This window comes from Macrosteles quadrilineatus, unplaced genomic scaffold (genome assembly GCF_028750875.1).
Source record: "Macrosteles quadrilineatus isolate MER2022 unplaced genomic scaffold, UCM_ALF_1.0 Scaffold_8__2_contigs__length_117827958, whole genome shotgun sequence".
In the NCBI taxonomy this organism is placed as follows: domain Eukaryota; kingdom Metazoa; phylum Arthropoda; class Insecta; order Hemiptera; family Cicadellidae; genus Macrosteles; species Macrosteles quadrilineatus.
In genome coordinates, this window is record NW_026542601.1 from 5,859,199 (window position 1) to 5,876,669 (window position 17,471).

Genomic DNA, 17,471 nt, shown 5'->3' on the forward strand with positions numbered 1-17,471 from the left:
TCATACCTCATACCTCATACCTCATACCTCATACCTCATACCTCATACCTCATACCTCATACCTCATACCTCATACCTCATACCTCATACTTCATACCTCATACCTCATACCTCATACTTCATACCTCATACCTCATACCTCATACTTCATACCTCATATACTTCATACCTCATACTCCATACCTCATACCTCATATCTCATACCTCATACCTCATACCTCATACCTCATACCTCATACGTCATACGTCATAACTAGTGTACAGAACTGTGAAGTCGTTAGGTCGCCAGCGTGTGAACCAGACTACAGCCACTACAGCATACCTCATACCTCATACCTCATACCTCATACCTCATACCTCATACGTCATAACTAGTGTACAGAACTGTGAAGTCGTTAGGTCGCCAGCGTGTGAACCAGACTACAGCCACTACAGCATACCTCATACCTCATACCTCATACCTCATACCTCATACCTCATACGTCATACCTAGCGTACAGAACTGTGAAGTCGTTAGGTCGCCAGCGTGTGAACCAGACTACAGCCACTACAGCATACCTCATACTCCATACCTCATACCTCATACCTCATACCTCATACGTCATAACTAGTGTACAGAACTGTGAAGTCGTTAGGTCGCCAGCGTGTGAACCAGACTACAGCCACTACAGTGTACCTCATACCTCATACCTCATACCTCATACTTCATACCTCATATACTTCATACCTCATATACTTCATACCTCATACTCCATACCTCATACCTCATATCTCATACCTCATACCTCATACCCCATACCCCATACCTCATACCTCATACCTCATACCTCATACCTCATACCTCATACCTCATACCTCATACTTCATACCTCATACCTCATACCTCATACTTCATACCTCATACCTCATACCTCATACTTCATACCTCATACCTCATACTTCATACCTCATACCTCATACCTCATACCTCATACCTCATACCTCATACCTCATACCTCATACCTCATACCTCATACTTCATACCTCATACCTCATACTTCATACCTCATACCTCATACCTCATACCTCATACCTCATACCTCATACCTCATACCTCATACCTCATACCTCATACCTCATACCTCATACCTCATACCTCATACCTCATACCTCATACCTCATACCTCATACCTCATACCTCATACTTCATACCTCATACCTCATACCTCATACTTCATACCTCATACCTCATACCTCATACCTCATACTTCATACCCCATACCTCATACCTCATACCTCATACCTCATACTCCATACCTCATACCCCATACCCCATACCTCATACCTCATACCTCATACCTCATACCTCATACCTCATACCTCATACCTCATACCTCATACCTCATACCTCATACCTCATACCTCATACCTCATACTTCATACCTCATACCTCATACCTCATACTTCATACCTCATACCCCATACCTCATACCTCATACCTCATACCTCATACTCCATACCTCATACCCCATACCCCATACCTCATACCTCATACCTCATACCTCATACTTCATACCTCATACCTCATACCTCATACCTCATACACCATACCTCATACCTCATACCTAATACCTCATACCTCAAACGTCATACTTCATACCTCATACCTCATACCTCATACCTCATACTTCATACCTCATACCTCATACCTCATATCTCATACCTCATATCTCATACCTCATATCTCATACCTGGACAGTGGGCAGTCTTCGTAACTAAGGAGAGTATTGTTTGTGGTACAAAAAGTATATACAGATGTACTTGGTCAAAGGCCACAATACCTATTCCATTCATATGTTAAGTCGTAGACGTATTTTCCAAGTAGTTTTAGTGAACAACCTCGGCTGTTCTATAAGAAAACTATAATTAACGCCATTTTCACAACTTTTATTTTGATTGAAATAGAATCTTTCTAACGTGGGTCTGTTTTACCTTAACATACATACAAAGCTTCATAATGATCGGTTGAAATAATTCAAAGATAAATATGTTTTGTAAAACTAAGAAAATGGCAGATATCTGGTTAACGAAGCGATTTGACAACAAATTTTATTCTTGATTTTCTCTTTATTTTGACCCATAAAATCATTTCCCGGAGTTTGCCTGTTTACTTACGGGACACCCTGTATATCGCTGAAAGACTTGTTAAAGCATAATAAGACTAAAATATTTCCGTGCTATACATTTGATTTGCAGATTTTTAAGCTTATTTCCACACACGCTCTAGTAGTATTTCTGAACATTCTGATATAAAATTCAATTAAGGTAGGTTTGTCGACAAGAAAGGTCAATTTGAGAGAATGTAAGGGAGAATTGGCTTGATTGCTGAAAAGACCAACGAGGATGCAATTTGTGATTGGACCTTCGTGATCCCCCCTCCCCTCCCACACCTCCACTCTTCTAAGTGTTACCTTACTAACAAGTGTAATAAGTGTATCCCGGTACTTAAGAAATCATAAACGTAACAATACGTTTAAAAACCTACAGAAATTTAACTCTAGGTTTTACTAGTTTCGTGATTTTTATAATAATAAAATGTACCAGCCACCTAGTCTAAACCCAAAACTGGTTCAAGCAACGCTTCAAGTGCTAACAATCGAGCTCATGAAAATTATAGATTGAATACACTAATTTTGTAGAAGATTTGTCATTTCTATGGATCAGATTAGGGAAATTTTGTGTATGTTTATGTCCAGTTAGAGTGAACTCTGTTCGTTGCTGTAAATTGTTTGTAAATAAATCTGCTTTCAAACAAATAAAATACTCTTATATTAATGGTTGACCAATGTATTATTACTATAGAATATTTTGTATACCTGACATGATTGGTCTACACAATCCCCATAGATCACTCCAGTTATATTATGTAGCTGTAAACGGTCGACTACTAGAGTGGAAAATTGGAAGGATGAGTAGATTATTTTAAAGTTACACCACAAATAGGAATTTCCCTACTCTTAACTCGTCCTTGACAGGTGTGGAATCACTAATATCCTGCTTAAGAAGAATTTTGAGTTTAATGTACATAAATGGGGGAAAATACAGAAAAATAAGCGTAATTAAATAGCTAATCTAATTCAAACCTGAGAACCATCAGTATGAATACATAACACTGTAAAGGAATTGTATTGTGAGTGGTCAAGAAATATGATTTTTATCACATGGAGTATAAACTAGCGTACAAGGGTTGAAGTGAGCGTTCTCAGTTGTGCAGGACACGCTAGAGGGTTAGTTTCCGACGTAGCCACCGCACACCGCAGCGCTAGTGTAGGGTCATAAATATGCCACTTTCATTACCAAGCCATACCCAACCTAAGATAACTTGTGGCGTCAAATTTATCTTATCAATACCATTAAATGGCTATCGTTAGGAATATACAGAGAGATACGAAATGAACAGATTTGAGGTTGTTTTTGCGTTTTGAATTAATCATAAAGGTTTATCAGTAGTAAAATAAAATAAAATGTTATATTTTATTTTGGGTTTGGAATTTTCTTTTACAAAAACGTCGAAAATTTGGTATGTTGAAACTGAAACAATATAAAATAACATAATAATCGACAATGAACCGTTTGGGATTCAATACTGCAGAATTAAGTAGGACTGTAGGGATACATTTGGTGCTTTAGACACAGGCATTCATTACTATTTAAAGATATTGCACTTGAACCACTTTTTTTTAACAACTATTGAAGTGAGCTATTTTACAGCAATGCTTATTCATTTTTATATACAATTTCTGACTGACAACTACATAATAAACAATCTGTCATCCAAGTCACCATTAAATTTGAAATTGAGTAAACAGGTTGTTTACGTTTAACGTAACGCTATATTTGAGTAGGTATAGTAGTGGTATATAGTATTGCCGTCATATTAAACAGCTGTGCAAGGTTTTAAGATAATATTTATTATTCATGTAATAGAATTGAGACATCGACAGAGTGATCTGCCGCCTATAACTGAATGTATTAAGTAGGAAAAATATCAAATGAAGTCAGAAGCCTACTCAACGATGACTACTTGTCCAACCATGTTCTATTGAATGGCAGATTGAATCTACACACTGGTATACAAAATTCACTGATATTTTACTTGCTTTAGGACCTAGGTTTAAGTAGTTTTCTAGGAATTCCTGTATGCAAATGATTCAACTTTAATTCATTTCTAGGTTACAGTGAGTCAACAATCATACCTATTTGTCAACTTTAAGAAATTAATGTGTGTGTGTACACTTCAATAGCCTTTACTTAACGCGGTTTATTATATGCCTATACTTTATTTATTTTTAGTTGTGATATGTTGATATAATTTTATTTTCTACTGGGTTTTCCTTTTGAGTTTACAACTAAGTGGGTCAGATTACAAATCCCAATACCGATTGGCTTTTCTAAGAAAATTACCATAATCAAAAAACACATTTTATCTATACTTGTTTAATACGCAAGTAGGATTTTTGTGACAATTACTCCTCCGAAACTACTGAACCGATTGACATGTTTTGGTCTCATTGGAAAGAGCGTAACGTGAAGTTGTGCAGGAAACTTTCCTTTTAGGGAAATAATTAGAGAGTGAGGCCCTGGGGCCCTTTAAAGTTTCGTATTTCTCCATAAGACTAACATGGGAAACAAAAATTGTTATGAAACTCCAGCTGTTGTCAGAAATTAAAAGTGAGAAGAAGAACATATGTTGTAAACCGTCAATAAGTTAGCTAATTTAAATTTTGCTACAAACATTTACTGACATGGTTGAAATGAAATGTTTGCTATTTTTGAATTTGGGTTGGCATAAATATTACAATAGAAACAAGTGAGATAGCCTAGATAAATTGAAATCTTAAAAAGAAAACGGAATTAACACTGTGCTGCATTTCTTATTAATCATTGAAAGAGCCGATTTGCAAACTATGGAAACACAGGAAAGTCATAGAACACCACCAAGGAGAAGAAATAGAAATGTTTTTTTTTAGAATTTATAATGTTATATGGGTAACCTAATGCGGCTATTTGTAGAAAACACTAAAAAACAAGATCAGCTTTAAAAAAATGATAAGATATTTACAATAAATTGTGATTATATCGATCTGTTATGTACCTACATCATGAGTATTTCCAAAATCTTTGAGTTGAATCTTTTAAAGTAATCAAAAATTATGACTGTTATTCGTTTTAAAATAACGCCTTTAATACTTAGTAATTGCTCAAATTCGAACAACAGGGACACTAGTATAAATTTAAACCCCAGAACTGTTTTGTTTACACATAGGGCCTACCAAATTTTACACACGTATGTATATAAATACAACCGTGTGTCTATCTCTACGAGTACCCCTACCACATCATCATTGTTTTTGCGTTTATTTGACTGTTTATTCCTAACAGTCCCTAGGTCAACGATGACTCTGGTCACCCGTCTGTTGCGGGCGGCTGCACACTTATGTCACCGACGTCATATAAGCCACAACCGCCCACGCTGCCGCCCAGTCTCCACAGGATCCGCCGCCCACCTACTACACCATGGACCTACTACAGGTAGGCACTCAAAACTCTACACTCACAGCAAACACGTTGTCATTCATATAGTGTACTTTCAACAATGATTTTGGTATGGTCGCAATCAAGTAATTTAACCTGGTTATTTTAACATTTCAATTAAACAACTCTTTATTAGCCTGTCACAGCAAACAAAATTACTTGTTAACCTCATAACGAAAACATAAATAGGGAATTAATCAGAAATATTTATAATTTTTTTTTCGTAAAAGTACTAAACAAATTGAATAGTTATCCGTTAATTCTGTGGGGGTTGCTGTCGCGAGGGAATTTACTTTTTCCTTGACTTCTCTACAGATTATTGAATTACTATTTAGGGTTAGTGAAATTCATTTAGAGGACCCAATTAATTGTTCAAAGTCAGAATATTTATTTCATGTTCTATATAGTAATTTATAACGAATAAAATATTTGACTACAAAATTATCTTCCTCAGTTTATTACAATTATAATACCTTAGTTGGGTTTGTATCTTAAAACTTGTGAGAGGATTGAAAAAAATAAACCATATTAGTAACCATAATGAGTATTTTTTAGTTGGATTATTAGTTTATGGGTCGGCCTTTTTGGTCTGAAGTTCGCACAACTCGTCTAATTTAGTTTAATATTCGGTTTTAAATTCTACTTTTTAAGCTAATACCAAAGAATAAAGAGAAGAACTGGCCTCTACTATTTTATATAAAAATTGTAGAGAACAATATTCAATAGTTTTAGAAAAAAAAAACATTAATTTAGTAATATACATATGTGAAGTTATATAACATAGAAATTGGCCTTCGCGTTTTCATCGACTATAGTTCTAAACGTTGAATGTAAGTGGAATGTAGAAAGGCCATAAATTGACCGCTGCACTCTCCTGATCAAACGATCTGACTACGGAATATCCACTCTAACCTTAGAGCGGGTTGAAAGTATTTGGGGTTTAAATATACAAAATACTTCAGTTAAATAAAAATGTAAAGACTTTTTGCATTTTGAGAATTTGTTGAAGTACTATAGGCCTACTGTATAATATACAATGCAGGTATTTTAATTTCGATGTTAACAATTATTTAGAATTTAATTATCAACTTTTGAATTTAATACGAATATTATCAATGCATATTTTCTAATTGTCTAAAAGCTTATGTTTTCTAAAATGGAAACGTATGGAATTCATAACACGTGTATTAATCCACATTTCGATGGAAAATATAACACATTTAAGAATGTCTTATATCTTAAAACTAATGGTTTATAAGAAAATATCCTAGCTTGGAAGTAAACAAACGAGCCAAGGCTTGACAATGGAAGCACAACCATGTCCACAAATTCTATACCTTTGTTCATGTTATAAAAAAAAGATAAGCTAAATTTAGCCACTCACCGTTCATTAATGGGGTTTTTTATATATAAACTTTTTATATAAGTTACTAAATGTGCAACTTTTATTACAATCTATAAAGTCTTTTATGTCCTTACAAATTCTCTTAGATTAAAAAAACTAAAAGGAAACACATTTTGTAATTCAAATGAAGGGGGACCCTATGAGAGGTTTGTTCAACATTATTCGATTTGAAACTACTGTAATGTCTCAACATACCCGTGAAATCAATGGTGTTTTCTTAAAATCAACTCATGTTTTTACAAGAAAAAAAATGTATAGATAGTCTATAAGAAAACGGCTACATTAAAACTTTAGAAAAGTATAACTCGCATAACTCTATAACATAGTAAATAATAAAATCACAAGAAGTAATTAATACAAATAATCTAATAATTGATTATTACAACGTCATTAAAAATAATAAACATAAAGATCATACATAAAATATTCGATGAAGGGCAATTAACTTTACGAGAACTGTTTTGTATACACATGATGAGGGAAAATATTCTAAATAGTACACAAACCGATATCACTGGCTAATATAATTTTATATATTTTTTATTTATATATTTTTATTTATATAATATTTTTATATTAGATAAAAAAATTAAATAAAAATTATACAATAATAAATACTATACATATAAAAAAACAATATAACATACTAGTGTATACATAATAAATATCACGTTTATTAAATACACTTCACAGTAAATAATATAAAGCAGGAAAAAGTGTTTTGGAAGATAAAAGAGATATACAATAAGTTTAGAAAAAATCAAATGGTAACCAGTGTATAATAGAGAAACAAAAGTTGTACAAAATGAAATCACTGGTGAGGAAGTGAAGTTGGTTTCAACGTTTCAACAATTGATCTCTTGTAACAATTCGGAGATGAACTTTGCAGCCAAGAAGTAGAAACCTGTTGCTTCTGATTGTGAAGTCCAAGAGATATTTGTGTTGTTCATTCAATGTGTATCTTGTGGAATTAAACTAATTTTCTAGAAAGTGAGATTCAATATTTTGGTGATATATATTTTGAGGTGATTTATAGAACAAACATTACGATTGTTAATTTAAAACATCATTTATGTGTACGTCACTGCTGAATTAGAAATTTATCATAAATACTACAGTGGTTGAGTAGCGATTCAGTTCCAAGAAAATATATAGTGAGAATACATTTTTATAAATTGTCTTAAACTCTGGCGTTTATTGTTAACATTTTTTAAATAATTAATAGTTGGTGTCTCATTTTACATTATTTGGACTTTAATTATTGTAGCAGTAATACAAATATTGCGTTTACTGTATTCTGGCCGTTTCTTCAAATTGCAACAATAGCTCTAAGCCTCTCCAAAAACCTAACAGTTAAACTATAAGTTTTTTATCAGATACCAAAAAACTTAACCCAACAGTCAAATATACAGTGAAGGGGGGAGGTATCCCCGGACACACACACAACTACAACTAGGTACAGTTGAAGCCAAGTAATATTTTTGCCCAGTGTTTACCTGCACCTGCACCACACCACATGTAACTTGGCGTCGTCTACCACTTCATTACAGCTCCGACAAGGTCAAACCTACTGAAATAACATATTCTAAAGCCTGTTTATTGATCTATAAATCTAGTCAAGTGATTTTACGAGGAATTTTGGTAAAATTGTTTAAAATATGAGAAATGTTTTTCATAGGTTTCCCCCTTAAACATCCTCTTATACAGGGTTAGTAAAAAGTGTGGAGACCCCCTGTTATTTTTTTAACGGCCCATACTAGAAAAACAAAACTCGGCACACCTTTATGAAATGTTATGAAGTACTTTTTGGGCATAACCGTCACTTGGTGTACACCCCCAAAACGGGGGATTTTGGGGAAAACTCCAAAATTTCAAATACAAAGACCCATCGATCGACCCCTCATTTTGAAGGTCCTGGTAAAAGAAAACCAACAACGCAAACTAGAGGTCTTTAACTCAATCCAGTAAAAAATGGCAGCCAATTGAAATTCTCAGAAGTTCAATTTAACTTACAGCTTTCCAAGTCTGGAGACCTGCTGTAAATTTTGTAGCGGCTCACACTAGGAAAACTAAACTCTACACACCTTTTTGGCATGTTATGAAGTACTTTTTAAGCCTAATAGCCACTTGCTTACCAAACCCAAAATGGGGGATTTTGGGGGAAACTCAAAAGTTTTAAATGATAAGCCCCATCGAGTGACCCCTCATTTTGAAGATCCTGGTAAACGTAAACTAACAACGCAAACTAGAGGTTTCTATCTCAATCCAATAAAAAATGGAAGCTTATTGAAATCTTTAGAAATTGGAAATAACTTGCAATTTTATATTCAATTAGCTGCCATATTTTACTGTGTTAAGATAGAGACCTATAGTTTGCGTTGTTACTTATCTTTTATTATGACCTTCAAAATGAGGGGTCACTCGATTGGGCTTATCATTTAAAATTTTTGAGTTTCCCCAAAATCCCCCATTTTGGGTTTGGGAAGTTATGAGAATTTCAATTGGCTGCCACTTTTTATTGAACTGAGATAGAGACCTCTAGTTTGCGTTGTTGGTTTTCTTTTACCAGGACCTTCAAAATGAGGGGTCACTCGATGGGTCTTTGCATTTGAAAGTTTTGAGTTTCCCCCTAAATCCCCCGTTTTGGGGATGTACAGCAAGTGACGGTTATGCCCAAAAAGTACTTCATAACATGCCATAATGGTGTGCCGAGTTTAGTTTTTCTAGTATGGGCCGTTAAAAAAATAACAGGGGGTCTACACACTTTTTACTAACCCTGTATTACGATCCTTATGGATCCGGTGGAGACTTTTATGTTTGTTTACATCAATTTGTGTTGAAGGTACTCTGTCGTGCTCATGTCATACAACCAACTTTAAAACTAGTTTTACCAATAATGATCTACGTGTAAACTATTGCTTTTACTTGTACTTTTGAAACAGAAATAATAAAGAATTAAATTGTAACTCAACCTGAAATAATACAGATTTGGTTGAAACAGAGCACTCCACGTTACCAACATGAAACACGTATCAAGGCAGTCGTCATTTACAATATAATGACAAGTTTGGAAATACTTGGAGTGAGTTGGTGCTTTCAGATAATATCCTACATCTCTGATTAGTTGGATATTCGAGGTGTTATTAGTGCTAGCATATTGTAGGTTGCCTCAATTTAAAATGTAGATGCTATTTGCCATTTGGCTGCTAAGCAACAACACCATTTAACAAAACCATTGTTTCAACCGCATGGTTACAAACACATTTAAAAATTCCAAAGGCAGTAGAATAGAAAAACTAAACATTATTGGGGTAGTCACTTTATTTATGCCAACCTGTCCACGTACATAGATAGACCCAAAGTACTTGCCATAGCGTACATAAATATATTTTGGGCCCATAAGTCATTGTTATTGGGCTATTAGTTAATGATGCTATCTATGAAATGTTTAATGTAAGAAAATTATACAACAAGGGCTGGACCTGTCCCTCACAGGAAGATAATTTCCAAAACATTTAAAGATCTTTTAGTGCAGACCTGTATAGGAAAGAAAAAAATATTCAAACAAATAAGAGTATGTGTGATGAAGTAATTACATAACCTATATGATTCAATGTGTCCGGAATCAGAGCATTGTCTGGTTTCAAGCTGATGGCTATTATAACTCACTGGCTGCTGGCCAGGACCTCGAGGTCGAGTACTGCTAGCAGCTCCAACTGCTGTATAGCAGACACACTCATAAGGGGTAAATTAAGGGTAAACGAGATTAGTTGTAGACAAGACTGTTTTAAATTTTTTTGTGTCATATTGGCATTTGAAGTATTTACGTGAGGGAACGACCCAAGGCCTGGCCTTGACTTGATACTATTACGATTATTTTGTTGAATACCATTGATTGATAACCCAACGGGTTATTAATTGATAACGATCATTGATTGATCGTTTACAGGTAACATCATAAGAACGGGTACCGTTACTATTATTTTATTTTATTTATTTTAATCACCTATATAACATATCTTTACGCACTTTTAAGGTAAATATCCAAACGCTGGGCTGTTATTATTTAACGTTCACCTTTAGATAGATAATTATTGATTGTCCAATGACAGTCTCCTTCAGTTTTAAAGGTGGGAAAATCCACTTTTGGGACCCAGACAATTTACCGGCTTTATGGAATTTCCCTAAAGGGAAATAGCTATTACCATAGGCTTGGTAAGACCTAGGACCAGGACCGATTTACTTTTTCATTTTGATGTCCCAAGGGCCAAAACACAATTCGTTAAAATTTTCATGTATGTATATATATTATGTTTGTCCGTGGACGTGATAACTTGAGTATTTTTTGTCCGATTTTTATTAATTTCTGCTTGAAGGTGTCGGGCGAAATAAACTTGAATGAGTTCGCGAACCAGCATGATCGGGCTATGGGATCAGGGTTTTATAGGGGATTTTATAGGGTAAAAATTAGTTTTTCCTATTTTGACCCTCAAAACACAACATTTTCAAATTTCTCTCTAGATCTTTTTGAAAAACTTAAAAAAATAATTTATCGTATCAAAGTGTGTTTGTACAGTTATCGGTAATAGAAAAAAATTAAAATTCACATGTTATTCTGATGAAGAATATTGTAAAATGTTGTCGTTTGCTTGTTTATGGATGTATTTTGATAAATCTTAACATCGGTCGTACCATAATACCTACGGTAATAGTTTACTTCCATCATGGGAAATTCGCTGAAAGTACGTGTAAAAGTCCTCCATTTTTTAAATTTATGTAGTAGAAATTTGACTACAAAAAAATTAGTTTTGAATAGATTTTTTAAACAGGCGATTATCTGTTTTAACATTTAGCATCAAAAATAGTCAACATACACATGTAAAAGAATAGCATACATTTAGTAGAAATGCGTATAATAATGTTTTCAATATTAAAAAAAATTATTTCTCTTGCAATGGAGTAGCCAAGAATGGTTCTCAATACGAGGGAGGGGTAATAGTTTACTTGTTAGCATGAATATTCAAAAGTTCAGAGTTTGAAAACAATGTGCTCCGTTATCGCACATTACTTTTAATGGCACCCCACATTTCAATTGACCTCCGCCACCACTTGATTTTATCAACAACCCCATAATTAACGGAGATTATACGGATAACCAGTATCAGCACACTTCCTTTGCATATTTTTTGCCAACCCAACACATTGTGATTGTTACTCCAATAATCAGAATGAGTGGGAAAACTCGAAATATGGTGAAGTGGAGAATGTGAATGATTATTACGGTATTCTCATTTGAAAAAGTTGAAGAAACAAAAATTATCTTGCTTTGTTCATTCACAAAGATAAATAGTTAAATGTGTTATACCTCACGGAATGGGCTCAAATATTTCTCTATTTATTGAAGCTTTGGTTAAAAATATCATTTGATTAATTTATTGGCTCAGAACATAAAATAGCATTTTCTGTAGTTCTGTCCTAGCACAATACTGGACAATGCATCCAACGGCATTAATAATAGAGGTAACTCGAAATCAGTTATAAGGTATGGAAGTGTTGTATAACGTTCGCGGACCAGGATGATGTTGTCACGATTATGGCTATGAAAACGGGATGTTATGGGGTGAATTTTTTTTTTAAAAAGGTTTTTTAGCCATAAAAATATAGAGATGCCCAATATCCTTACAGTCATCGTGTAAAGCAGTTTCCTTTTTATTTCTCGAGATACTCAGAGGCCAAAACACCATACAGGGGAAATCCATATTTGATTTTAGACAAATTCTTTATCCCACAATTATGATATTAAATATTTCCCTATTATATCAACAATAAGAAATAAATTTATAATATTTCTTAATTATTAACTTATTGTTAGTTTATTCTTCGAATACAGGATTTACTTCAACCAGAAGTTCACTAGTTCTAATTTCACAATTGTCAAATACAAACATTTGTCAGAATCATTTTACATGTTGGTGAATCAGAATCTGACTATTTTTTTACGAAATTGAGGCTCTATATGCATTGATTTGGTTGATTGAAGCATAAAACACACACGGTTCTTATATTAGAATTAAATCTAGTTCCGATTTGTAGATAAACTTGTAAAATTCTAACACTTACACCTGTTTTTATAGGCTATTCTTGACTACTCTACTAAAAATGTATTTTGTGTGGAAACAAATATAAAACCGAAGTTTGTGTAGGACGACGAGATTTCATTTTAATAAGTCTGTCGAACAACGAGGCGCCTTCCCCGCGTTGTGGTAAATTAATCAGTTATGCTGGAGTCTCGCAATCCACAGATTCTGTAATTCTACCGTCCAAAATGTACTTAAACTTTTATGTTTTGATTATTTTTAGCCAAATTATTTTGAATAAACATACAATAACGACGACATCATATCGTCTTAATACACAGCGATATACTATGATTTGATTGTCAAGTTTAACAATTAGATTCTGTATCTTGTAAGCAATTTGAACATTTGAGAGGCATGTTTTGATTGATTCGCTTTTTAAGTTTTGCGGTATCAATTAACCTTTCGGTCGCCCATTCACATGGTTCTCAGGTCTGTGCATGGAGAAAGTCAAGTGCAAGGGGTGGGCTGTTATAGCACGGAAATAAACTGCAATAATTAACTTTTGACTGAACTATCAACTTGCTAAATGTTAGAAGTAACTAACTAAATAATCTTGGTGTATGAAAAAATGTAGATTAATTTAAATACAAAAAGAAAAATCGTGTGTATGTCTGTATGACCCTTATTGGTCCATAATCTCCATAGAATCCTAATGAAACTTTAAGAAATTAATTGTTATAATATGCCAATGAAAGGTTTGTCTTATTATGAACTTCAACATTCTTAGGCTGTTCATTAGCTGTTGCTAATTGAGGTGGAAACGCAACCGAACAACTACTGTTAGTGGCAAGAAAAACGACGGAGCATTAGTAAATTGTTCATTAGTAAATTAACCAATCTACATATATTTTTGCACAAGTGATGCACTAGACAGTCGATGTATAAATAGATTATTGTATTCAAATCATATTTAAAACAATCGACATGGTGACACTTAACAAACTAATGTTTCAGACAACAACAGTCCTGATGCTGTGTCTGGCAGTGCGAGGTGATTACTCAGCACCCTCCACTAGCTACGGAGTTCCCACACCCTCAACATCGTACGGGGCGCCCTCCTACGACAGCCACAGCGAGAACCACGGCCCGGTAAAGCGGCACGTAGGCTGCAGTAGAGGTGGATGGTACAATGGTGGCAGTGGTAGTGTACAGCCGGGGCACAGTAGTTCTACACCTTGTAGTCAAAACTCACCTGCACCTCTTCCTGCAAGTCCCTGTGGTCAAAATTGTGGCCAACCCCAGAAAGCATACACTCCTCAGCAGACCCAACATTATCCTCAGCCACAAAGTTCTTCTACTCATCCTTCTCCGTCCTACTCTCAACAAACTCTACAAAGTCCTCAAAATACTTGTAGTAATTGTAACCAGCAGCAACAATTAGGGAATGCTCTGCAACCTCAAAGTTATCCACAGCTACAAAATCCTTCTTATTCTCAATCACCCCCTCAAACCTCTTGTGGACAGAGTTGTACTCAGACTTCTCAACCTCCTCAAAGTTATCCACAACCACAAAATCCTCCTTATTCTCCTCCGTCATACCATCAATCACCTCCTATTTCACATTCTCAACCTCCCCTTCCCCTTCCTTCTCCATCCCACAACCAAGCTACCATGGTATATTCCTCACCGGTTTCCTCGAATCTACCACCTCCTGTGATGACCTACCCCAACCAACCCCTTTCACATCCCCAACCACAACCTGCTTACCCTGCATCTCCCTCACCCCGTATTACTCAGCCACCACCATATCCTCTTCCCACGGGACCCCCACAAGGATCGGTAGCCTCAGGGTCTCGCCCCGACTACTTGCCCCACTACCCCGCGACCAACGGTGGATACGGACTATCGGTAAGTTCTCTTATCTCTATTGTTACAACGATCTACGGCTTTCCGCAGAGATTGCTTCGAGGCTAATGCCTGTGACAGACCCTGTTATTAATTATCAATTGTTTCCTAGAGGTATGAGGAGGATAATGGGTTACCAAGGTCGTCGTTATCTAAACGCTGTTGCAATGGTAGACGTACAGTAAGACTGTGATTAGGGAGACCGTTCATACCAGGTGAAGAAGTTGGTGCCAAGTTTATTTAACCAAGTGTTTAATTTATTTCAATCACTTTTAACTGAAAGCACCTTAAGTCATTTTTAAAATAAATAATACTTAGTTTGATTGAGCCACATAATGGTGAACTGTTGTTAATTCCGTTTTTCTTTTTTACACAAACGCTTAAAGTCATGCCAAACTGAAAGTTGAATTAATTGTACACTAAAGCATCTTTCACAGTTCCACGAACTGCCAAAGGGTGGAAACTTAAAGCGGGTACAGCTATAAATGTAGCACTCTATAACATATTCACATATCATTTTTTTCAATATGATCAGTCATGTTATAAAAGAAATGAACCATTAAACGAAACTAAAGAAATATAAGTCTCATCCGGCTTTAACTGATAGATTTTTCAAGCCTTGTTCAAATTAATATTTGCCCTGCGTGAAATACCACCTTCCTAGCCACCTCATGGAATTTAGTTGAAACTGCGGGAGTTGAATTCTTTGAGGGTTAGGAATTTGCGCAAGCCAAGTAAAACCCCGAACTATTCTCTATTTGAGTGGAAGAGACTGCAGCTTTTCCATGGGGATGTCTACTGCAGTACCAAGTCAAATGTAAAACCTACTAGGGAAGAAGGAACGGACAATATAAATTGAAGAAGAATTGCGATCTTTCGCCTAGACAATGAAGTCATTCATTTGGTGGGCAGAGAGCGGTGAGTGGTGGGTAATAAGCAGACAGCAGATCGACGCAGTGAGTCTAGCCTAGTGACCGTGGAGGGGGAAAGTAAGACCATTACGCATGCACAATCACACCTCCAGAAATACAACCAGAGATGCTTCCGAGATAATTAAGAGGCGCCTCGTTAGCATTTCCTCCTCCACTTCGGTCCAAGGGGTCAATTTCACTTTTTGACTAATTTTCTAATATACCTCTTTTCCCTGAACGTTTGATTTGGTTGGTGATACAAATGCCTTGTTATATTGTTCCTAGAATGAGTTCATGTGTCAGGACTACAGTTGAGCCTTTTATCCCTTTCACTTTGGTCAGAAGACTGAATAATTTCACTCTTAGATACATTTTTTAGTATACCATTTCTTTGTACTGTCGGTTTGGTTGTTTCAAGAAAGAGTTCTTCCTTCAGTATTACAGTTTGTGTTAGCCCACTTCTAATATGAGAAAAATAAAATACGAGATAGAAAAACAAGAGGATCATTTAGTAATTTTCCTAAATAGTTTCACGTTGCGATCAAATGAAATCGCCAATAAAGGTTTTGCAGTAGCCAAGTTCATAACAATATTATTTGACAAATAATTAAATGGATTTTTTTATTCAACACATTACTTGATAGAAGTATCGAGTAAATTTTATAATGATAAAAAACAATAAAACAATTTTATAACGAAACTAGCTGACCCGGCGAACTTCGTATCGCCTATGTTATAGGTTTCCCCTAAGACAGACCGATGGAAAGAAAGTACCGTTACGTTTAATTTTCAAGATGATCTCGTTCGCATCGCTCAATCACGTCCTGGTTGAAGTTCGTTCGCTACGCTCACTCACCTTTGGGTTGGAGCTCGTTCGCTACGCTCACTCACCTTTAGGTTGGAGCTCGTTCGCTGCGCTAACTTGCCTTCAGGTTAGCTCGTTCGCTACGCTCACTCGCCTCTCTCGTTCGCATCGCTCAATCACGTCCTGGTTGAAGTTCGTTCGCTACGCTCACTCACCTTTGGGTTGGAGCTCGTTCGCTACGCTCATTCACCTTTAGGTTGGAGCTCGTTCGCTGCGCTCACTTGCCTTCAGGTTAGCTCGTTCGCTACGCTAACTCGCCTCCAGGTTGAAGTTCGTTCGCTACGCTAACTCGCCTCCAGGTTGAAGTTCGTTCGCTACGCTCACTCACCTTTTGGTTGCAAATTAGCTGTTGTCATAAATGTAAAGGAAATAATAGTGCTGCACCCTGTTGGTAATCCTTGTAACTTTAATGCTATTGAACATCATAGAACAGAACCAACTTGTTTAATTGAAACAGCTGTTAAGATTCATTAATTCCATTTCTCATAAGGTTAACATGGGAAACTCCAGAGCCACTGGGGCGGAGCCCTTTTAAGAATTTCGAAACGGGAAATAGTTTACGTCCGATTCGCATACCTACAGAATTTACACACCAAATTTCATAACGATCGGTGAAGTCGTTCCGGAGGAGTTTGCAGACAAACACTGTGACACGAGAATCTATCTATCTATATCTATCTATATATATAATACGTGAAGCCGTTTTTTGTTAACGCAACTCCTCCCTTATT

General features: G+C 35.6%; 1 protein-coding gene across 1 annotated transcript in view; it reads left to right on the plus strand.

Annotated features, from left to right (window-relative positions):
- Nucleotides 1-5,534: 5,534 nt before the first annotated feature.
- The window catches only part of LOC129000027 (cuticle protein 8-like), a 29,246-nt gene continuing 17,309 nt past the window's right edge, over nucleotides 5,535-17,471 (plus strand). The window contains exons 1-2 of the mRNA XM_054426875.1: nucleotides 5,535-5,571; nucleotides 14,074-14,208. Coding sequence (XP_054282850.1) covers nucleotides 5,557-5,571; nucleotides 14,074-14,208 — 150 coding nt within the window. The 5' untranslated portion in view covers nucleotides 5,535-5,556. The remainder of the gene's footprint in view (nucleotides 5,572-14,073; nucleotides 14,209-17,471) is intronic.